This window comes from Mesocricetus auratus, unplaced genomic scaffold (assembly GCF_017639785.1).
Source record: "Mesocricetus auratus isolate SY011 unplaced genomic scaffold, BCM_Maur_2.0 Super-Scaffold_100014, whole genome shotgun sequence".
Taxonomy (NCBI): Eukaryota; Metazoa; Chordata; class Mammalia; order Rodentia; family Cricetidae; genus Mesocricetus; species Mesocricetus auratus.
The window spans coordinates 32,050,603-32,074,169 of record NW_024429197.1 but is presented as its reverse complement, the minus strand read 5'-3'; the positions used below and the strand labels follow the sequence as shown (position 1 = coordinate 32,074,169).

Below are 23,567 nucleotides of genomic sequence, written 5' to 3'. Positions count from 1 at the left end.
TAGCATATCCTTGCTTTGCCTCCGCCCCTTAGGCAGTGTCTATCCCTATAGGTGGAACGTGCAAAGCACTCTCTGCCTTGGGTCTCTGAGACCTCACGTGAGGGGACTTGCAGGTGGGTAGAGTGGAGGTGTACCTTGCGGCGGGGCCAGAGGAGTGCGGAGATCTCCAGCCTGTACTTGGGACGTCCTTGAGGTCGAAAGGTCCCGGTCTCCCTCGCTATAAAATTAGGAGTTGAGAGGGTTTAGCGGGCCCGGCGTCGAGGGGGCTCTGAAAGTGTGTTCCTCTCCACGCCTTACTGCTGGCTGCCCACGCTTTCCTTGGCTGGGGCTTCCGAGAGCGTGCGAGCGGCACCGCCACCTCTTTACCCGTCCCGACAGCTCGGCTCCGGACTGCTTGCCCTGTGGCTCTGTCGAAAGCGAGTTACTTTTCCTCTGCTCCTTGGTTCCCTCTTGGGGTCCCAGAGGCAGGGCCAGTGCCAGGAGCCGCCCCTTTGCTGGGCACCCGCTTCTGGGGATGGGAGTGGTTATTGTGCTAAGCAACGGGTGGACGTGCAGAACTTAGATTTGGGAGAGAAAGGTGGACAGTGGCGACACAAACTCATGTACCTGCTTCCTGTCCCTTTCTCTAGGTCTTTTCCTCTCGTTGCTACTCATTTTTATTTGGTTTAATGACTGTCGTATGAGCACAGAGAACTGCTGTGTCCCTGGCACCTAGACCAGTTGTCTGGCACGGTGTATGTTTAACAAACGAATACATACTAGAACAAATAAAGTGCTTGGTAATGACGAGGAGGACACTCAGGAAGCGTCTCTGAGGGAGGATGATGACCTTTTAGCCAAGGCCTGAAGAGTAGGGAGAGGCAGCCAGGCCCCAACAGTGCCTCCCAGATGGGAAAGAACCATGTCTTTAAAATTTTGATTGATGTGGCCAACTTCTCTACCAATTTCCAAAATAGTTGAGACAATAGGATTATTTAAACCCTATGAAGGCAAATATAAAGCAGAGGACACTATGACTAACCCTCACACTGTACAACAGTTGACAGTTAACAAAATATTTTCACTTGTCTCATTTTAACATCCCCCCCCCACCAAACCCATGGAGTTGATACACAGAATGCTGTGAAGGAGGATTGAGTGAATGGATGCAACACCATGTTAGGTCTGAGCAAGGAAGGGATTGTGTCCTGTGCACCTGGACTGTATTCCAGCACCTAATCCTGTGCCAGTCATGGGGGCTTTCCATGTGCCACGTTGTTGGACAGAATGCAGAGAGTAAGACACCAGCCTTGTTCAAAACCACACAGAAATCATAGAGCTTCTTGCATAGTACGAAGGGTTTTCTGAAGCCACATCCCCTTCTCTGCTAAGAAAAGATTTGTCACACACACACACACACACACACACACACACACACACAAATTGTAGGCAGTAAGTATGTCCCGTCTGACAGCAGGTCCCTGGTTAAGCCATCCTTGGCCGTGTAGCCTGGCAGGCCTTGAGGAAAATGTGAGGGAAAGAGAAGGACAGAGCGTAACCCCATGTATTCCTTCTCCAGGCTGACGAGGAAGGAGAGCCTGGCCTAGTCCAGTTGCTCCTCTGTCGGTATTGCCCAAGCCCCGCTGACGATGGATCAGAGGGAGGGCCACGATGCTGAAGCTTGGCTGCAACTGAAGCCTGTGGAGCCGTTGCCCTCCCAGTGCTGCGGGAGTGGCTGCTCACCCTGTGTGTTTGACCTCTATTCCCGAGACCTGGAAAGATGGGAGGCAGCCCGAGCCAGAAATGACAGGAGCCTGCTGAGTGGGGAGCAGTCCCCCGAGGCCCAGGTGAGGGTTCCAGAAATGACAGGAGCCTGCTGAGTGGGGAGCAGTCCCCCGAGGCCCAGGTGAGGGTTCCAGAAATGACAGGAGCCTGCTGAGTGGGGAGCAGTCCCCCGAGGCCCAGGTGAGGGTTCCAGAAATGACAGGAGCCTGCTGAGTGGGGAGCAGTCCCCCGAGGCCCAGGTGAGGGTTCCAGAAATGGCAGGAGCCTGCTGAGTGGGGAGCAGTCCCCCGAGGTCCAGGTGAGGAGTCCAGAGTTTCCATGTCTATCTGCCCAGTGCACCTGCCGTGGGAAGAAGCCTTCCTTGACGAGACAGTGGAGAGAAAGAAGTCATCATAATGGAAGCAGATAGATCCAGAGAGCAAGGTCCAGACCTGAAACCCACCTATTAGTAGCTATGTGGATTTAATCTAAGCCTCTTAACCTCTTGAAGCCTTAGTTTCCCCATCTGTAAAATGGACCCAGATATTTGTAATGTTTAGCACAGACCCTAATAATTATTTTACTCAATATCCATCGAATACCTGTTTGTCTTAGGGTTTACCATTGCTGTGAAGAGACACCATGACCGTGGCAACTCTTACAAAGAAAACATTTAACTGCTGTGGCTGGCTCACAGTTTCAGAGGTTTAGTCCATTGTCATCATGAAGGGAAGCATGGCAGTGCACAGGCAGATGTGGTGCTGGAGCTGAGAAGCTACAGGAAGTTGACTGACAGTCACACTGAGGGAAGCTTGAGCAAGAGACCTCAAAGCCCACCCCCACAGTGATGCACTTCCTCCAACAAGACCACACCTCCTAATAGTGCCACTCTCTTTGGGAGCCATTTTCCTTCAAAGCACCACACTGTTATATGCCAGGTCCTGTAAGCCACTGAGGATTTGTGTGAAGCAGGACACAGTCCTTGTCCTCAAAAGAGCAAACTAACATATGGTATTATACAGACTAGATAAATAAGAGATACTGTCCTTATTCAGTTTCCTCTGTGGCTTACTGATGTTCTCTTCCTTTCTTAACTCTAAAAGAACTTCATACATTTCATGAGTAGTTATATGTTCAGTATCTAGTGGCTGTACTCACCTGTGACAACAGAAAATTAGGTGATGTTCCAAAATGGCAGATTTCAACCTAATAGCTTTATCTTTTAAATTGCAATGAGGTGATAATAATAGTAGATCACATTTCCATAGCAATTTACATTTGATGAAATACATATACAAAGCTAGGTGTAGTGGCACGCTCTTTTAATCCCAGCCCTTGGAAGCCAGAGGCAGGAGAATCAGGTATTCAGAGCCAACCTTGGTTGTGTAGTGAGTCAGTTCAAGCTACATGAGATGCTGTCTTAAAACAAAAACAAACAAGCAAAATCCAAGCACCACCTATGTTATTTTACCTTACCCTATAACTTTATAATGCTACCAGATGAGTGGCCTCTTTTTACATAATAGGAGACCCAGTCCCAAAAATAGCAGCTAGCTCAATCTCAGTGTCCTGACTCCAGCTTGGTGTTCTTTAGCCACAGGCAGCTCTGTCAGGGTTCTTAGCAACTGTGACTGATGATGACTAGGTCATCCTGGCTTGAAGAGGGTGAGGTGGAGAATGTCTGGGACACCAAGCCGTCACTGCTGAGACACTGGTTACTAAGACCCAAGTTTGGTGCTGTACCCAAACCTTACTCAGGTAAGCCAAGTGCAAACATTATACAAGAGAGAGAACCAGGCGTGGTGGCACATACCTTTAATTGCAGTGCTTAGGAGGCAGAGGCAGAGGCAGAGGCCGAAGGGTCTCTGTGAGTTCCAGATCCACCTGCATAGCAAGTTCAGGACAGCCAGGGCTACAGAGATAGACCCTGGAGGGAGTGGGAATTCCCACAAGAGGCACAAGGAGCGGTTGGGATGATAAGGACAATGTGCTGAGACCCAGAGGACATGAATTTGTGTCCCTGCTTCCTGCTAATTTTTTTTTTTTTGGTTTTTCGAGACAGGGTTTCTCTGTATTGTTTTGGAGGCTATCGGTCCAGCCCAGCCTCGAACTCACAGAGATCCGCCTGCCTCTGCCTCCCGAGTGCTGGGATTAAAGGCGTGCGCCACCACCGCCCGGCTATCCTGCTAATTTTGAACACATAAGCAGTCAGATTTGGATTAGAGACTACCAGGCTATGCTCACCTGTAGCAGCATCTCTGTCTGTCCTCACAATTTCTGTGATGTCTGTCACAGATGTCCGGCTGTAATTCTCACTTCCCCAAAGGAAGTTTACCAAGCACCCTAATGAGAGCTACATATTTTGGACACAGGTTAACTAAAGGGCTGAATCTTTCTCCCTTTTCCTACCTCTCAGGAACATGACTACCTGCATGTGTTATAGGCTATTCATCAACTACATGACTGGGAACCTCCCTTTTTTTCTCTGAAGCCTGTAAGAGAGAACTCTCTCTTAGCCTCATGGGCCTGAGTTTTCTTTGGAAGCCTGCCATATTCTCTGTCTGGTGTCAGTTGACTCTTCCAATTAACCTGTCCTCAAAGGACTACCCAACGAAATCCAAGACCTGAGACCTTTCATAAGCTGCCATTGGGCCTCAGTTTCCTCATATGGGATACAAGGATGTTGGATTGAGTTTTAACGGTCTGCAGGATGAGCAGGTGTTTAGTACACTGGAGTGAGTGTTTGTGTAGAGGATACAACTTGAACAATGAAGACCTTGAGGTAGACAGTGACAGGTGGCCTTGGGAGGAGGACTGGAAGTCTTCCATCTGTTCTGTGGCAGGTAAATGAAGCTTGTGATTGTTCCCTTGAGTGTAGGCTAAGGAGTCTGTGCTGGGTCCTGGGGTTGTAGGGAGATACAGAAAGCTTACGAGCAGGGTAAACTCCGTGTGCTGTGGATAAAGGGGAAGCAAGGTAGGGCCACCTCTCTGTCACATCAAGAGATGCCTCTCATTGGGGAAAAGATGTGTGTCCCTCAGGCCTGACTTCTAGAAGTCATCTTTTCCTGTTGCAGGGCTGTTCCACCAAGCTGAGTCCAGAGACCTTCCTGGCCTGTCACATCAGCACCATAGAGAAACTTACCAAGGACACCTACCATGTCCGGTTTACACTGCCGGGGAACAGTCAGCTCGGTCTGCATCCTGGGCAGCACCTCATCCTACGGTACAGTCAGCTGGTGGGAGGACCGGTGTCTGCTTCCCTGCTTTGCCACTGACCAGCTGAGTAGCTGGGGCAGCTTGCTTGACATTTCTTTCTTTCTTTCTTTTTTTTTTTTTTTTTTTCCTCGAGACAGGGTTTCTCTGTATTGTTTTGGAGGCTGTCCTGGAACTCACTCGGTAGACCAGGCTGGCCTCGAACTCACAGAGATCCGCCTGCCTCTGCCTCCCGAGTGCTGGGATTAAAGGCATGCGCCACCAACGCCCGGCTTTGCTTGACATTTCTTAAGCCCTGCCTTGTTTGGCATCTTCAGTATAGACGCAGGAGCATATAGACTCAGGATGCTTGACATGGAGCTCAGTAATGTGTTTTTGTGATAGATAATAGCACCAGCACTTCCTAGCCAAGGCACAGGTCTTCCTAGCCAAGGCACAGGTCTTCCTAGCCAAGGCACAGGTCTTCCTAGCCAAGGCACAGGTCTTCCTAGTCAAGGCACAGGTCTTCCTAGTCAAGGCACAGGTCTTCCTAGCCAAGGCACAGGTCTTCCTAGTCAAGGCACAGGTCTTCCTAGCCAAGGCACAGTTCTGTCTGTTCACATTCACGAACTCATTTAACCTTCACAAAATCAGCCGGGTGGTGGTGGCGCATGCCTTTAATCCCAGCACTCGAGAGGTAGAGGCAGGCTGAACTCTGTGAGTTTGAGGCTGTGCTGGACCGATAGCCTCTAAAACAATACAGAGAAACCCTGTCTCGTAAAAAACAAAACAAAACAAAAAAAAAACCTTCACAAAATCCTGGCTGGTAGGTGCCATTATCATCCCCAGAGGACACTGAAATCAGCAAGGTTCAGGAACTTGCTCAAGGTCACACAGGCAGTATTGGATCAGGATTTGAAAGCAAGCAGACTGTCTTTGGAGCCAGTGTAATTAGTATTGGATGATAGAAAGGACATTATAGAGTAAAGAGCTTGAACATATTGGAGGCAGAGGCAGGAGAATTAAGAGTTTAAGGTCAGCTTCAGCTACATCTCAAGTTTGAGTCTATCCTGGGCTATATGATATCTTGTCTCAAAACCGTAATAATAATAAAAGAAAAAGCAAGCAAACAAACAAAAAAGTTTCCCAGTGTCAACACCACCACCACGTAATGGAACCCAGATTCCAGCCCAGAGAGCTTGGTTTCTGAACTCCATTAGTGTCCTCTCCTCTGAACTTCCTTCTGAACTGCTGTGGGTCTCCAGCCTGATCCAGCCCCATCTCGCCAGGGAGATGCAGCTCTTAGTCAGTTGTGGGTATGAGGCTCAGCAGAGAGACCAGTACTGCAAACATGCATCTGGGAGATGTCATCACACACCCAGACAGTATTCAGGAGCATATGCATATGTGGGAAGGAAAAAGGACATATACCTGAACGGCAAGAATGCCAGAGCTTGTGGGGTTTTCAAGATGAGAAGGAGCCAACAAACAAACTAACAAAACAAACAAAAAGCCAAACAAGGCATGGCCAAAAGGCAAGGTAGGAGGTAACTAGAAAGAGAGCTTATGTGCTGGAGAGATGGCTCAGAGGTTAAGAGCACCGACTGGTCTTCCAGAGGTCCTGAGTTCAATTCCCAGCAACCACATGGTGCCTCACAACCATCCATAATGAGATCTGGTGCCCTCTTCTGGCGTGCAGACATATATGGAGGCAGGATATTGTATTCATAATAAATAAATAACTTTAAAAAAAAATAGGCCGGACGGTGGTGGCGCACGCCTTTAATCCCAGCACTCGGGAGGCAGAGGCAGGCGAATCTCTGTGAGTTCGAGGCTGGGCTGGACCGACAGCCTCCAAAACAATACAGAGAAACCCTGTCCGTAAAACCAAAAAAAGAAAAAAGAAAGCTTACTACTGGTCAGACTGGCCCTTTTACCTCATACTGGCCCCCTGGTATTTGTGTCCAGCTTCTCTGGTCTGTGGCCTGGCTGGCAATCCTTGAAGTTCAGTGTTCCATCTGGCAGGAGAAGCCACAATGTAGGTTATAATGCTATGCAACTCTCCATCCATGAATTGGAGTGGCCAGGGTACCCAGCTTCTAGGCTGACTCCCCTCCATCCTCTCTACCACCCAGTAACATTCCTAATATATCTGATCATGTCACTCATTAAGACACATTCTGGTGCTCCTCATTGCTTCTGTAATGACATTCTAATCCATAGCTACCCAGCCTCCTTTCCTGCCAGGCCCTGCCTTTCTGCCAGGTCCTCCCTTCCCTACTCTACCTATGCCTGTGTCTTAGCCTCAAAATCTACTACCAGTTCCTGAGTTGCCCGAGTTTGTCCAGCCCAGGCTGTTCCCTCTGCCTGAAGTTACTTCCCTCCTTGGCCCCACCTGTCAGGGGTCTGCACCTGCTTCTGTACCTGACTCCAGCAGACTTCTGGGTTCACGGATGACAGTGCTCTCTCTCTCTCTCTCTGAGACACATCAGGCTTTATCTGCTGCGGTAGGTGGTGTCCTGCATTTCACATCTGAGCCATGTTCTGTTCCTCTCTTGCATATTTTTCAAAACATATCTTACATTCTGTCTAGCCCCTGCCTGTGATGCACTTGGACAGGGCCTTTAAATCTTTGTAGACACAAGAACAGAGTTTTTTTGCATGCAGTAAGTCTAGAGTGTTTTGGTGCTCCTAGGAAGTAGGTTGTCAGAATTTGTTATTGTTTGGTTTTTGGTTCTGCTTTTTTGTTTGTTTGTTTTCTCAAGGTCATTATGTATTCCAGGCCAGCCTCAAACTCGTGCTTTTTTTCTGCCTCAGCCTCCCAAGTGCTGGGGCTACAGGGTGTAGCAGCACACTCAACTGCCTGAGATACTTTGAGGAATAGGATCAGACTTGGAGTGGGAGCCACAGTCAAACGCCGGCTGTGCAACTGGCTTCCCTTCTCTTAGCATTGCAGTCTGCATTTGGGTTTGTTTTTGTTGTTGTTTTGTTTGGTTGGTTTTGCTTTTGTTTTTCAAGACAGGGTTTCTCTTTGTAGCCTTGGCAGTCGTGGATCTTGTTCTGTAGATCAGGCTGGCCTTGAATTCACAGAGATCCACCTGCCTCTGCCTCCTGAGTGTTGAGATTAAAGGTATGCACCACCACACCTGACTCTGGATTTTTTTAAAAAGACGTGTTTTTATTTTATATGTATACATGTGTGCTTGAGTGTGTATGCTTGTGTATCATGTGTGCAGTGTCCATGGACGTCAGAAGAAGGTATCAGCTCCCCTAAACTAGCATTACTGGCAGTTGTGAGCCACCAGTATAGGTGCTAAGAACCAAACAGATCCTCTGCAAGAGCAGCGAGTGCTCTTAACCTCTGAGTCATTTCTCCAACTCCTCGGTTGTTCTTTTCAATAAAATTATGCATAAAACATGCCTAGTACACAATAGACATTCATACCTCGTAGCTATTATCACAACTCATGATTGCTGTCCATCCCCATTGTGGGTAACATTGTAAAGACCAGCCATACATTGGCCGGGCTTCAACTTCAAGCTCCTTTGAGGACTCTTCCAGTTCTGATGCTTGCCGGTCTATGGTAATGTTTCATAAATCTTAGCAGTTGCTTTGACCTGTGTTACTTTGTAGTGAAGAAGTCAGAAACCACAGTAATGCCCCCACAAACTGCTCATAACATCAGTGTACTTCTTTTTTGTTGTTGTTATCTGTACTTTTTGACATACTATTCTGTCTGATTCCAGTAAAGTCACGCAACCAGAACCTAAATGGCTACCCATACTTTTCAGGAGATACCACTGAGATATTAAGTGGCCTGCACAGGTCTCACAAGTAGCATGGGTAGTGGTGAGCTCAGTGCCCTTCCTTCTGCTGTTCCTTACCTGTCCCTTGGTGAGGACCCCTGGGGATGACTGGAACCCATTTTTATGTCCACTAACCTGGCAGCCGAGATGCGTGATAAGAGTCTGTTAAACGAGTAACTACCTACTGTGTTCTTCTTCTTCCCAGAGGTATAGCAGATGGCTTAGAAATCCAGAGAGCCTATACTCCCATCAGCCCTGTCACTGCGGAAGGATACTTTGATGTTTTAATCAAGGTGAGTTGATTCTTGTTGAAGATTCTGTAAGGTGCTATGAACTTGGACCTCCCCCTCTAGCTTAATTGGGGTGGAGGAGTTCTTGTCTATTAGTTGGCATGAGAGTAGGCTGGCTTGAAAGAGAAATAGTTTGGGGGGCTCTTCCCTCTCCTTTTCTAAGGAGGGTGCTGCTGGCTATTACAGAGGGCATGCTATGGGGGAATTTTAGGAAAGCTTTGCCTTACCACCTTTTATGAACTGATGGAAGAGGAGCTGACCTGAGATGAAGTGGAAGCAAGTTCCTGCACCTCTGTGCTTCCTCAGGGGTCCAGCCTGACGTGGATGGACCAAGCCCAGGATCAACTCAGTGCAGCACGATGCTAGTCATGACAGGGGAGGACCAGCCCAACTCAGGAACTCAGGCCCAGCTTCCTGGTAGATACTATGTGCTTGAAGGCTGAGAAACAAGAGAAATAAAGGAAGAGAGCTCTGAGAGCTGGGAGCAGCATAGCAGAAGATACATGAATTGGGAAAAGTGTTCATCGAGGCATAGAAGGGACAGGATGCCAGAAGAGAAAACTGGGCACCAAGACCCGTCAGACAGAACCAACCTGACATCCTCTCTCTGGGAGGTGGGCCTCGAAGGAGGAATGTGAATTGACCAGACATAGGGAAGGGTGACAGGAAACAGGTCTTTTGGGGACTATATTCAGCCCAAGTGGTGGGAGAAGAGGATGCCTGTGGGGCAGCTGGGCTGGTAGAAGAATGGTCAGAGATGAATAGAATGGCTTGGATACAAAATGCCCTGGAGACCCAGGATCTTAGCAATAAATTACAGTCATGGATGCCTAGAGTGAAGAAACTAAGTAGATTGCTTTTCATGGACCCACTAACCCTCTGGCATTTGACTTCCAGCAAGTGTTGCTCAGTGGGCTCCAAACTATTGTAGCTCTACTAGGTATGTCCAACCTTGTAACACCATGCTATAAAGTCCATGCTCCGAAACAATTGGATCAACAAAAAAACAAACCCCAAAACAAAAATAAGTTTTCGATTTTGCATCAGACCACTTTGATAGCTCTCCTTATCTGCTTGTGGCCACACAGGCCACGGGTCTGACACGCCTGTGAGTGGGAGAATATCCCTCGTGGAATCCTAGGGAGTATCAGTATTGAAGAACAGCTTTCGTATCCAAGGCTCCTTGCAAGATTGTGCCATTATCCTAGTTCACTGGTCAGCAGGCTGAGGCCCAAGAGGACCAAGGTGGAGGAAGGAGTATCATGGGCTCTGAGGTCTAGGGCCGCCCTGGGCTCCTGCTTCCCTGCCTGCTTGCAGAGCCTGGATGTTTATTCCTTCCCACATAAGCCTGGATGAGCTCCCTTCTGCACACTACTGTTTGTCTGGGAGATTCCACAAATCCTCTCCAAATGGCCTGTTTCCCTGCGCTGCTTGTCTAGGGTGCTTCTGCTGAGAGGATAAGCCTGGAGACAGTCCTCCAGAGCAGCTGGATCCCTCCCAGCTGCGAGGCTGAGTTCCTCCTTCCAAGAGGTTTCTCATTATCCCTAAGCCACTGGCTGGGAAGAGCTGGAATGTCTTTGCAAATTGGGAAGGCATTCCCACGAGGAAATGAAGGAGGGCTTCTTTTTCAGGCACCTGCTGGGTGCTGATTACACTGCTTGTAACTCTGTTCTCATTTTCTCATTTCAACTCATGACCTCAAGAAGACCATATTATTCCCACTTTTAGCGATGAAGAAACTGAAGCTGAATAGCCTCTCGGGTGGTAGGACAAAGGCTGGGGTAGTTCTGATGACCGTTCACTCCACGCCAGGCTGTACGTGGTACTCTTTCTTTGGCGTTGTCGTGTCATGGGGCATTTAAGGCCAAAGATGGGATTCTTTTTTTTTCTTTGTTTTATGTGTTTGTATGTTTTGTCTGCGCATATGTCTCAGAGTATCTGGTTCCCTAGAACTGGAGTTAGTGAGCACCATGTGGGTGCTAGAAATTGAACCCAGATCCTCTGGAAGAGCAGCTGGTGCTCTTTTTGTATTTGTTGTTGTTGTTGTTTAGGCATCATCAGTTTATTATAAAAGGGAGGCATGGGAATTATTTACATGATGAATAGTTCAGAATGTCAGTGGAATGGGCAGCTTCATGCGACACCATTTCAACAGTGATTTCAGTCCGTATATTTTCCAAGAATGTCACCATCTCTAAATAAGAAATAATCCTTGCCATCTAGAACTACTTTGGTGCCTCCATATTCTGGGAGAAGAACTTTGTCCCCAACTTCCACGCTGACCGGCTGAATCTCCCCACCCTTTCCTTTCGAGCCTGATCCCACAGCCACTACTGTTTTGTGCAATACTTTCCCTTGAGACTTTTCTGGAAGCATGATGCCACATTTGGTCACAGTTTCGGCGGCACTCCTTTAAACCAATACTCTGTCCAAGAGTGGTAGAAACTTTTTGGAAGCTTGTCCAGCCATGACTCCCGCTGCCACAGCTCAGACTGCGCACTCCGGCCGTCACTGCAAGGAGAGTCCAGAGGGCCAGCGCGCAGCCAGTGCTCTTAACTGCTGAACCATCTCTCTAGCCCCCATAGTTGGGATTTTTCTTTTCCCAAATTGGGCTCAGAAACCAAAATGTGTTTCCACACGGCTTCCAGTAAAAACCCTCCCTCCCAGGCCTCTCCCAGGTGAGCAGGGACTTCCTGGGCCTTGTGTAGCTGGTGTCACCCACAGCTGGTGACAGAGATAGCTGAGGTTGCCAAAGGCACGTCTGGCCACCAAAACCTAGTCTCTCCTTCAAGCCTGGGGACATCCCAACTACCCTTCCAGTTTTGTCTAGCACTGCATGGCCATCTGATCTTCCCAAGAGAAGACCTGGACGCTATATTATTGACCATGTGGCTGCAAATTCCGAGTTCTCTTTGCATGTCTCCCCAACTCCTGGGAATTCAGTTTGCCCAAGCTCAAGTGCTCCACCTCCAAGGAAGCCAGCCTTATCTTGCTCCATGGGCTCTTCATGGAGTTTGAGGCAGTATCTGCCTTGTTTATGTCTGAGATGTGTATACATATCCTTTCTGTACTTTGAGCCCTTTCAGAGAGGCCTGACTGGATAAATGGATTGACTGGAGTGTTTATTCATGGTTCAGGCACTGGGTGTCTTCATGGTGTTTCAGGTCTAACTGTGTGCCCTGCTGCCCCAGCACGGTGCTCAGAACAGAGCAGATAGGCAGGGTAGATGGCTCACTTACATAGCAGTCATCCCACCAGGAAGTGGTAAAGAATGAGCTGGAAACAGTGTAAAAATGTACTTGGTTTAACCTGCCTGGGATTGCAGAATTCTGAGTTTATTGCTGAGATTTCAGAAGTGGGGGTGGGGGAAGGGGTTTCAGTAAGAACACAAATCTCCTGCATCTCTTGGAAGACTCCTAAGATTTGGCAACATCTACCCCACAAACTACAGACTAGCGCCTGCAAAGTAGCTTCCCTGTTAGAAGGAACGTCCCTTGGCAGACTGCTATCTTTTTGACTGCTAGTTGCCTTTAGTCATCACCCAGTTCTTTATTGAGCTGCATTCTCTTCATGGTCTTCTCCGGCATTTGGGTGTGAGACCTTGAAGTTGGTGGGTCCGTTGGAGGCTCATCTTAGCCTTACCATCCACCTTGTGTAGGGGGTGCCAGTGTGGGTGATAGCTCCAACACGCTAGGTGCAGAGGAAGGCAAGCCGAGAGTCCCTCAGGAGACGCTGCTCATTCAGAAGGAATTCCAAGTGTTGGATAGGGAGGTTTGCACAGCAGAACATGCCACCCACTGACTGCTCCCTGTGTTTGCTTCAAGTGCTATCAGACCGGGCTGATGTCCCGGTACATGGAGTCCTGGAGAACAGGAGACACAGCTTTCTGGAGAGGACCTTTTGGAAGCTTCTTATATGAGCCAAACAAGGTCAGTCCTTCAGTCCATGAGTTCCCTCCAAGTTCCAGGCTATAGACACACACTGCACTGTTCTTCCAATGGTTAAACCCAATGCCCAGGGTGATTTGGGACTTTGACGTGGGAGGGGACAGATAGGCATAATAAACAAAACTGTCCACTTTACTCCAAAACTGTTGCTGGCTGCCTGTGCCTCAGAAAATCAACCCTGAGTACCTGAGGTTCAGGACCCCAATGCCCTCTGACTCTCGTTACTGTCCAGTTGCATCTTCTTCTCAGGAGGCTGAAGCAGCCCACACCCACTGCTGAGAGCTGAGTACTTCTAGATTGGAAATCCCTTGCCCTCATCTCCACAGCATGCTTGGATCTTTGTCCAGCTTTCCCAGAAAGAACTGGTAATTTCTCTGTGGCTGTCTCATGCCTGGAAGAAGTCCAGTAGTATGTATCAGGAGTCTTGAGAACCCTTTGACCCACTAATTCCATTTCTGGAAGTCTATTACAAAGAGAGAAAAAAATCAAACTCTGCTTCTTGTTCATGTGCTAGTGACATTTTTATTTATAATAACAGAAGACTAGAGGCAACTGAGTATCCAACAAAGGGAGCAGGTACTTGATAGAACATTCTCCTAGATTTCGAAGTTATGTTTTTAATGATGCTCTATGCTTATGCTATAAGAGCAAGTAACAAGTACTAGGCACAAAACAATATATACACCCAATAGGGAAACTAACTTAAAATGCACAGGAAAAAACGTATATGGAAAATGTATGAAATTTTAACAAGTTTGGGTGGGAGAATTATGGACAATTTTCATTTTCTTCATTATACTTTCCAAATTATCTGGAATGAACACCTATTACCTTTATAATTAGGAAAACAAAGCAAAACCAAAACAAGTGGAAAATAATGAATCATGCTTGCCTTGCCATTCTTTTTGTTTAATTTAAAAATAGCTTTTATTGTATTTTACTCTAATTATAAATGCAAAACATGTTCTCTAAAAAATAATCAGAGACAGACAGAAAGAATGCACCTGGCATCTCCCTAAGATGCCAGCCTCACGTCCTCACTTCCAAACCCTCCCCCACACATGGCATATCTACAAACACGTACACGCACACGTGTGTATGAGCATCATGATAGCAGCCCTGTCAGGACTGGATGTAGCTCAGTGTAGACTGCTTGCCTAGCACTTGTAGGGCCTGGGCTCCACCCCCACAGTCACAGGAAACACATATCCTTATGCATACTGCCAAACCCATCTGTAACTCATCCTCTGTGCAGGCTCTGGCTCTAACCCATGCCGTGTGGTGGCTCACTCAGCCCTCACAGCAGCTCACAGGTTAATCTCCCCCCATCTTACACCTGAAGGTGTGTGTGTGTTATCACTCTACAGCAGTGTTCTGGTATTATCCATGGTTGGCCCTGCATTGTGTCCCCCAGAACCTTGAGAGCAGGTGTGGGTATTGTTTCTTTTCCTAGCTTGGAGCAAACAGCCCTCAGACCACCTTTCCCTTGAGGGAGCCTCCCAGTGCCTGTGACCTGCTTCTTGGGGACATCAGAGCCTTTTGTTTCTCACCCATGTCCAGTAGCAGAGGGGCCGGGGCAGTGTCTCTTGTTGAGATTGGACACTGAAGCTTTGTCAGGGCCTGCTTTGCTTCCTGAGAAGACTCAGGTACCCAGCCCCTTGCCAGTCCTGCTCTATAGCTGTCTTGTTGCATCAACCATACAAATGTCTGTGCCTTCATGACACAGGCAGACACCAGTGTCTGTCCAGGAGGAGAGGTAGTATTTACCAGTGTTATGTGAGGGAGGTACAAGGTACTAGGGGGACAGGAAAGGAAGAGCCCCGCCCTAGCCCTGCTCGGGGAAGGCTTCCTAGAACACAGCCTGAGAAAGGATGAGAGAAAAGGAGGGGTGAGGCAGGTCAAAGACCTGGACGCTGGCGGGACCACGGTTCCAGGACAAGGTGATCCGGCCCAGGATCTCAGGCTTAATAAGGGGGAGAACTGAAACGATTAAACTTCAACTCCATACCTCGTCTGGTCTTCATGGTTGTTCTGAGGTAGGAGCTATTTTAGGAAAATGTTCTCATTATTGTTTTCCACCAGAGAAGAAATTGAGACTCAGAGTAGGAAAATAGCTTGCCAAGGTCACATGGCTGAGATTTACACATGCAAGTCTAATCTCTAGAATGAAAGAGGTGAATATTTCTCTGTGTGGGTCAGACATTAACCTTTAAGAAACTGACTTTGAGTCAGTGGTGGCACACACCTTTAATTCCAGCAGAGGCAGAGGCAGGCGGAACTCTTGAACTTGAGGCCAGCCTGGTCTACTGAGTGAGTTCCAGGACAGTCAAGGCTACACAGAAAAACCTGTCTTAAAAAAACAGGGGCCAGAGAAGTGGCTCAGCGGTTAAGAGCACTGGCTGCTCTTCCAGAGGACCCAGGTTCAATTCCTATCACCCACATGGCAGTTTACAGCTGTCTGTAATCCTGAGATCTGATACTCTCACACAGACATACATGTAGGCAAAATACCAATGCAAATGAAATAAAAAATATTAAAAAAACAAACAAGCAAAACAAAACAAACGAAAAAGAAAGAAACTGACTTTGAAAAGGTCTGTCCTTTCTTTTCTAAGAAACCTAGAAACAGGGTATGGGCCCATCAAGGAGGGTTGATATACTAGGTCTCTTGAGCAGGGACTTACCTTACAGTATCATGCTAGGCACATGCATAAATCACTCCATTTAGTTCAGAGAAGAGAGGCTCAGGGTTCTAGACTGGGGCCCTAGGACCTTTGTAGAGCTCCCCAGGTCAGAGGAGGCAGTGCAGAGAGCAGGCAGGGATGGAATCAGGAGGGGAAAGGCTTTGGTAGGTAGTGAGGTCCTTGTTAGCACAAATATGTAAGCAGAGCCCTCTCGGGAAATGCTAAAAGGCAGCCAAGCCCCTTTCAGGCTGGGCTACAATATAGGAGCTTCAGAATCCCATAACCTGTGTTTTGCTCACAAACCAGGTGGCTTCCTGCACTAGGGTAAAGCATGGCAGAGATGGGTGGGACACTTGAGAAAGACATTGTTGCCCAGCTTAGCCAAGAGAAGACCCACGGATGGGCAGTGGATGCGACTCCCACATCTGTGTGCTGTCCATTCTCTCTAGTATGGTGAACTCCTCATGCTGGCAGCGGGCACAGGCCTGGCCCCTATGGTACCTATCCTGCATAACATCACAGACAATGCAGATGATGAGACCTTTGTCACCTTGGTTGGCTGCTTCAAGACCTTCGAGAGCATCTACCTGAAGACCTTCCTCCAGGAACAGGCCAGGTTCTGGAACGTGCGAACCTTCTTCGTCCTCAGTCAGGTGAGCCAAGGGTGAGGACTTCCTCCACTAAGAAGCTGCATTTCCTCTGTGCTGTCCTGAGGGTTGGGTGTAGCCTCTGTGTGCTGTGCTATATTAACAGTCCCAGGTGCTCTGTGTGGAAGGCAGACATTACCAAGTCTGTCATACAGAGGAGGAAGCAAGCTCATGGAAGTGCTGGGCCAAGGGACATGCTTCAGATGTGGGGCCAGGCCTGGGCCCCATGCTTCACACTCCTGAGCTTCAGTTTGTAGCTATTGTCATCAGCTGTGCCCCACCCACCTCCTGGAGTCACTTGGGGCTGGGGCCTGAGTGTGGAGTCAAGGCAGCAGCAGCCCTGTTCAGGTGTTCAAGGCTAAGAATGTACTCACATACTCCACCCTCCCCCATGGTGCTCAGTGTGAGGCCAGGCCAGAGTCGGGGCTCCATGAAGACTGCCTGGGCAGTGCCCTCAGTAAGATCCCCACCACCTCCATCGTCCTCCACACAGTGGAGAACAACTACTCTCGGCAAGCTGTAGGTTTTCTAGCTGAAAGCCACCTATGTCCTGCTTCCTGTGTCCCCATCCTCCCAACTCCTGCTGTAGCATGCCTTATCTCAAGCCAGGCCTTCCATCACCATTGTCTGTCTGCTTTCTGGAGGGTCTGGGTTTCTTCTTCCTGTACTCCCTAGGCTGGGGTTCCATGTGCTGCCCCACCCCCATCTCCTTATGTTTGAGTGTCAGTCATACAGTCCTGTGTGCAGATACTCCCCCCTCAGTTTCCTTTTGGAGACATTTCTGGAAAATCTCTGGCAGTTTATATGATCCTCAGTGTTCTGACTGGGACCAGAAAACTGGATTGCTCTTCCCTGCAGAGCTTTGTAGAGCCGTGATCTTCAGACCTGTCCACAGGTGGAAAGCTCTCTGCCGTGCACACGGGAAGGTCTGTTTCGTGAACATTAACAGCTGCAGGAAGTGTCCTACGACACAGGGCGTGAAACAGGAGGCTGGTGTGCAGCTGAGGGGATGAGGGAAGGCCACAGGCCAACGGCACAGCAGACCTACAAAAGTGCAGGCCGGGAAGGGAAACAGAACACAGCACTGGCAAACTCACCTGGCTGCTCTATAGGCCTCCTCCCTCTGTCCTCCACCAAATGAGAGATGCCAAGGTGACATACATCCTGTCCTTGAGACGCTCACTTGTCTACAGGGACAGCTAGTCATGCCTGGTGTCTTAGTTGTCTTCTGTTGCTGATAAAGACCTTGACCAGGAGCAGCTTGGGAAAGAAAGGGATTGCTTCAGCCTTCAGCTGTAGTCCATCTGGATCGGAAGTCAGGGCAAACTCGAACCCGAAGGCAGGAACTGAAGCAGAGACCATGACGGATTGCTTCTTCCTGGATTGTTCAGTTTACTTTCTTATATACTCCAAGGTCCTGCTCAGGGATGGCACCACCCACAGTGGGCTGGCTCCTTCCACATCCCTCAGTTAAGAAAATGAGCTGATGTGCTAGCACACACCTTAATCCCAGCCCGAGAGAGGCTGAAGCAGGCAGAGCTCTATGAGTTAGAAGTCAGCCTAGTCTACATAGTGAGTTCTAGGCCAGCCAAGGCTATACACAGGGAGACCCTGTCTCATTAAAAAAGAAAGGAAGGAAGGAAGGAAGGAAGGAAAGAAAGAAAGAAAGAAAGAAAGAAAGAAAGAAAGAAAGAAAGAAAGAAAGAAACAGAGAAAGAGAGAATGTGCTCCACAGGCTTGCCAATAGGTTGGTCTGATCTTGAGGCATTTACTCACCTGAGGATCCTTCTCAGATGACTCCAGCTTTAGTGAGTTAACAGAAACTGCAAACCACTCAGCACTTCAGGCTCGTGAGGCTTGTACTGCCATCCTGTCACCTTTACAGATGTAGGACCCGAAGTTACAAGATAACAGCAACAGAGAGCTGGGTACCAGCCCAGTGGGTCCTGCACAGAGGCCATTCTCTTAGTATCCATCAGTATAGTACACACACATGCTGATAGGATGTTTGTCACTGCTGGCCATCAGGGAGGTCAAGTGAAGTCAGGAATGTTGCAGGAAAAGAGGTAGCATTTGAGCCTGGACTGGGGAGTTATGTTAAAGCTCACTTTTGGCTCTGCTGGGCTCTGATGATGCTGAAGGTTGGGCAGGGAAATGGGTCGGCTCCGTATAACAGGAGTAAGGGGTGACCGTGGTAGCTCTGCTCACCCACATACACTTGATCCGGGTTGCCTCCTTCCCTGCATGAGTCTGGCAACAGCATCTTCCGGCCTCCCGACTCCTGCCACTTCCTGCCAGCCTGTCCTTCATTCTGCACTGCCTTGGCTCTTCACTGGCCCAGTGGCCCATTGGCCTGGACATCTCCATCTCTTGGCCTGCTATCCCTAATGCTGTAGTGTCCTGGTGCTACTGTTCGAGCTTGCATGTACAATGGTCCTGTGCTTTTCTGGCAGCTGTGCCTGCTGTCCCCTGCCAGGTGTGCTGTTCCCCTTCCTTTCCCAATGTCTGCTCACCCTCCCTGGGTCTGCTAAGGTGGAAGTTCCCCCTGCAGGCTCAGCGCCTCCGGTGCTCCTATTGTTTCTGTTGCCGCAGCCCTGCTTCTGCCATCACAGCACCTACCTCTCTATCTTCGTTTAAGGGGCTCTACCACAGCTGAGGAGTAGCCAGGCTCAGTGTGTCTTGGGGGTGCACAATCTGGGTAGGGCCAGTGGAACACAGTGGTTAGGGGAGTCAGGAAGTGGGGAGGAGAGATGAGGCTGGTAAGGCCTGCCTGTGGGCTCTGCTCTCAGGGTTCTACCAGGTAGGGAGAGTGAAGGAGTGTAGGAAGACCCAGGGCGTCAGAGAGTGTCCCTTGACAGCACTACAGGACCTGGAAATCACCCAGACTCCTTGGGGTTGAGGCTACCAGGTTTGGAATCACATGGGACACTAGGAGCCCCCGCTCCTCCGGCCTCCATAGGGCTGTGTTCTTACTCTGACTGGCAGGACTGTGGCTCTCCGTAGCCCAGGCCTTTGTCTCATAGCTCAGAGGCTAGTAACTCAGCATGGCAGTCGTCAGGACTCCCTCTCCAGGGCCCTCTCCATCCTGGCCCCCTAACCCAGGAACTAGGAACTTTTGGTGAAAGGTTCTCTACCATTTCCCACAATGGCAGAAGAAAGCTGGCCAGTGAACACCAGCAACCCCAGGAGTCACGATTGCTCTTTCTTGTCTTCCCAGGAGGACTCCCCAGAGCAGCTTCCCTGGAGCTACCGTGAGAAGACCCACTTTGGCCGCCTGGGCCAAGAGCTGGTTGATGAGCTAGTAGCCTGCTGCCGGAGAAAGCCATTTACGTTAGTCTGTGGCTCATCGGCATTTACTGAGGACATGGCTAGATGTTTGCAGTCTGCCGGCCTGACTGAGGACTCCTACTTCCTCTTCTAGCCCTAGCCAGGGACAGACCTTGTACAGGGGCACAGGAAGGAGCCCAGACTAGAATCAGAAGACATGGAGTCCAGGCCAGACCCTGCTGCTGACTTGCCCAGAGACCTTGGACAATGTCGTCACCCTTGGAACTTCCTTTCCTGTCTGCTTCATAAGGTTTGTCCTTCCCTCCTGGCATCCTGGTGTGTGGAGGGAGGCCAGCAGCGGGCCTGGAAGCCAGGGAAGACTGCTCCAAGGAAGTCAAACGAATGGAGTCCTGCTGAGCTCAGGAAAGTGGGCATTGCAAGGAATCAGGGGTGAGGAGCCTCTCTCGTCCTTCCAGAGGGCCCAGAGTCGGTGTTAAGAGAATGACTTCGGGGAAAGCTCAGAGCTCTTTGGAGAATCTTAACTTCTGTACCTTCCGTGGATTGAACGCATGCCTTGGTCAATGACCTGACCGTGTTCTCAGAACAAGGCACTGGACCATCTCTGTCTCAGTGCCAAGTCTGTCCTGCCGTGATCAGCTTCATGCTCAGTCTCTCTTTCCTGGCTTGGCAAGCCAGTCCAGAGTCCTTTCCCCACAAAAGAAGAGGAATAGAGGCAAATGCCCCTCCCTCCTGCAGGCAGCCACATAGCCCGTGCCTTCAGCTCGGTGCCCTGGCGACGGTTGCTATGGAGATCTAAAGATAGAGCAGGAGTCAGGAGACCTGGGTCCCTCTCCCAGCTCTGCCCACTGAGTGGCTGCTGATCCAGGTCCACCCAGCCCCCACCCCCACCTCCTCCATCCTGCATGGGGCATGCCCTCTCCAGGGAACTTGCTGCCCCTGGGCATCACGTTGACTTAATGAATTCTGCTTTCCACAGCCTGGGCCCCAGTATGCTGCGCCAGCACAGGCTAGATACAGGCAGTCCCAGACTTCTAAAGCTCGGCAGTGGAATGTTAGAAGCTGAGCGGGAGCCTTCAGGATTAGGCATTTATAACCATAGAGTTGCAGTCTCTCCAGCTGAGCAGCCGCTCTGATGCCAGAAAACCCTGTCCAGCAGATTCACTATATGAATGGGGAAACCAAGGCCCCATGAGTGACTCAGCCTTGCAGTCTCTCATCTCACCCCTGCTCATGGTTGTACATGCTTTTCACACTGGGCTTCATGGGACACTAGGGAACCTTGCTTGCCAGGTCCCCTTCAGTCACAGCAGATCTGTGTAGTGGGGCCTAGAGGAGTTTTTGTCAGAAAGATCTTTGTTTGCTGTTCCGCCCAAAAAATCACAACAAATAAACCCCTCTGTCAGGCTGTGTTCACTATACAGTCGCAGTGAGCTGCTGGGTGGCGGGAAGTTTTCACGCTGAACACTGGGGGCATGGGACCTCCATCATGGTTTACAGGGTGTTAGGTGCAACTTCTCAGAAGCCATGGTCACCAACACATTAAAGCTCCATGGACATAAGTCAAGACACTTCTTTTTGTTTGGCCCAGGTCCTCAATCTGCTCTGGGACATTTTTCTCTGGGTCTCAGGCCTAGTACAGTGTGACAGGAGCCCTGACCAAGAGCCAGAGCTCCCAAGCATGGTCTGTGTTTTCTTCCCATTTGCCTATGACGTGGAACAAGGCACAAGTCCTCTCACGGGGCTTCTGAGAGTCTCACCATGACTTGCTGAATCCTGCTGTCCTCATGGATCTTCTGACTGTCCCAGGGAACAGCAGCAAAGGTGCCAGGCACAGCCTTTCCACTGGAGAGCGCCAGCCAAGGCACAAGTTAGGACTCAGAGCTCCGAAAGGGTGAGTATTGTAGAAATGGGGTCCGTGGTGCTAAAAGAGAGTCAAGCAGGGCTTGAGCCTCGCGTGTAGGACAGGCAGGGACACTCCCCTACCCTGAGGTAGAAGCTTCAAAAGCAACGCTCTTGCTCATTCCTGGGCTGATAGGGGCTCCACTTAAGGTGAGGAGTCTAGGGCAGTTCCCACATACCTCTTTCTGCTACTGTTTTAGATATTTGATGCCTAAACATTAGATTAGGCCACCCAGAAGCAACTGACATCCCCTGTCCTAGGGTGGGTTGCCTTCCTCTTCGCCTCACTCCATAGAATTTGGGCAGCCTGGCTACTAGTGGGATGTTTGTTTGTTTTCGGAGTCAGGGTTTTTCTGTGTAACCCTAGCTATCCTGGTACTCACTCTATAGACCAGGCTGGTCTCCAACTCAAAAATTGACCTGCCTCTGCCTCCTGAAACCTGGGATTTAAGGTGTGCACCACCACCTCCCGGCTTCCTACTAGTGAGATTAATTATCATGGAGCATTGGTGAGGGCACAGATGTGCCCACAGTGCCAAGATCCGAAAGCTGTCCTGTCACCTGGGTACTTGAGAGCTCATGGCTAGTGTTTGCTGTGCCTGGCTGGTATAGGTAAGCATCAAAGCGGATTGACTGGCATCCATGAAGTCATTGGTGTGTGGGTTCTGTCAGCTGGCCCATTCCTCCTGATAATGCCTCTCTCCCTGTAGGCCTTGGGGGTGGAGTGCCCCTTAGTGCTGCCACTGTGTTTAGTGCAGTGGCACTCATGATCTGAACATGACCTAAAGCCCTCAGGAGGCCAACAAAGAGCTCACTGCTCTGTGAGCAGACAGATCAGCACCCCAAACTCTTCTGCCATTGACCCCCTCATCAATCTGGGAGCACAGCATGTGCCCCCATGGCCCAGCCCAGTCACCATATTCCCATCAGAAAGGACGCTCAGCACCTCCTGGAGGCAGAGTACCTGAGCAGAATTGTACAGTAATGGACAAGTGGCAGAACTCGCCATCTATAGGGAATCATGCCGTTATATTACCCCAGGTTAGAGACACAAGCTAAGCCACTGAGCCACCAAGTTCAAGCATTGTAATTTTTTAAAAAAGTTATATGATATGTGAGTACACCTGGGGGTACATGTAAAGACTTCTGTTCCTGTATGGCGTGAGACAGTCAAAACTAAAATTTATCCATGGAAAAGTGAATTGAGAAATAAGCAGTTCTCCTTTGTTTGTTTTGCTTTAATGCTGGGGACTGATCCTAGAGCCTCATGGTTACTCAATTAAGGACATACTCCACCACACCCTAGCCCCAGTAAAGGATTCCGGGGAGACGCTAGACTGTAGTTGCAATGACAGGACCAGGTCTCCATGTACCAACATGCATTAAATGTTTTTAAAAATCATAATGGGATAAGCTGCACATAGTGACAGGATTGTACAGGGCCAGCAAGATGGCTCAGCAGCTATAAGTGCTTGCAGCAAGCCTGACGTCAAACCTGAGTTTGAACCCTGGAACCAACATGGTGAAAAGAGAGGATCAACTCCCCAAAATTGTCCTCTGGTGAACACACACACACACAATGCAACACACACACACGCACACACACACACACACACACACACAAAACACACACTCCAGTAAAAAGCAAAAAAAAATTGGACAGAGATAGTATACTTGGGAATTATAAAGCACACAGAAAGGTGGGGGACTGCCGGAGGAAGATGGGTAGGGGAGGGCCAGAGCTGTGGGGGAGGACTGTTGGTAACGGATGGAGAGGAGAGGGCTGGGGTGGAGCCTGCTGGTGATAGATAGATAGATAGATGGACAGGTGAGGGCTGGGGTGGAGCCTGCTGGTGATTGATAGATAGATAGATAGATGGACAGGCAAGGGCTGGGGTGGAGCCTGCTGGTGATAGATAGATAGATAGATGGAGAGGAGAGGGCTGGGGAGGGACTACTGGCCATAGGTGCTCTTGTGTTACAGAAAATACTTGAAATGAGCTTCTGGAAAATGTGGGTGTTCCCTGTGTTTAAAAAGTACTTCTACAGTTAAAGATTGCAAAATAGTAT

General features: G+C 49.4%; 2 protein-coding genes across 3 annotated transcripts; one reads left to right on the top strand and one right to left on the bottom strand.

The window, feature by feature from the left end:
* Positions 1-32: 32 nt before the first annotated feature.
* On the top strand, positions 33-22,699 carry LOC101840096 (NADH-cytochrome b5 reductase-like). Of its 2 annotated transcripts, none has more exons than XM_040757030.1 (7): positions 33-113; positions 1,559-1,826; positions 4,818-4,966; positions 8,948-9,035; positions 12,857-12,961; positions 16,113-16,316; positions 19,528-22,699. In XM_040757030.1, the coding sequence occupies exons 2-7, from the start codon at positions 1,629-1,631 to the stop codon at positions 19,729-19,731; spliced, it is 948 nt and encodes a 315-aa protein (XP_040612964.1). In that variant the 5' UTR covers positions 33-113; positions 1,559-1,628; the 3' UTR covers positions 19,732-22,699. The 2 variants fall into 2 exon arrangements, with proteins under 2 accessions (XP_040612964.1, XP_040612965.1); XM_040757031.1 differs by having other exon boundaries at positions 107-201.
* On the bottom strand, positions 11,078-11,501 carry LOC106021298 (10 kDa heat shock protein, mitochondrial). The gene is given in 1 exon segment (XM_040757032.1): positions 11,078-11,501. A coding segment is annotated over 1 exon segment (309 nt). The 3' UTR covers positions 11,078-11,192.
* Positions 22,700-23,567: the final 868 nt, after the last annotated feature.

Bases quoted from the DNA above. Each gene is read 5' to 3' on its own strand.
- LOC101840096 (XM_040757030.1), top strand. From the start codon at position 1,629: ATGGATCAGAGGGAGGGCCACGATGCTGAAGCTTGGCTGCAACTGAAG. The intron at 1,827-4,817 runs GTGAGGGTTCCA...TTCCTGTTGCAG, and splicing joins AGCAGTCCCCCGAGGCCCAG to GGCTGTTCCACCAAGCTGAG. The intron at 9,036-12,856 runs GTGAGTTGATTC...GTTTGCTTCAAG, and splicing joins ACTTTGATGTTTTAATCAAG to TGCTATCAGACCGGGCTGAT.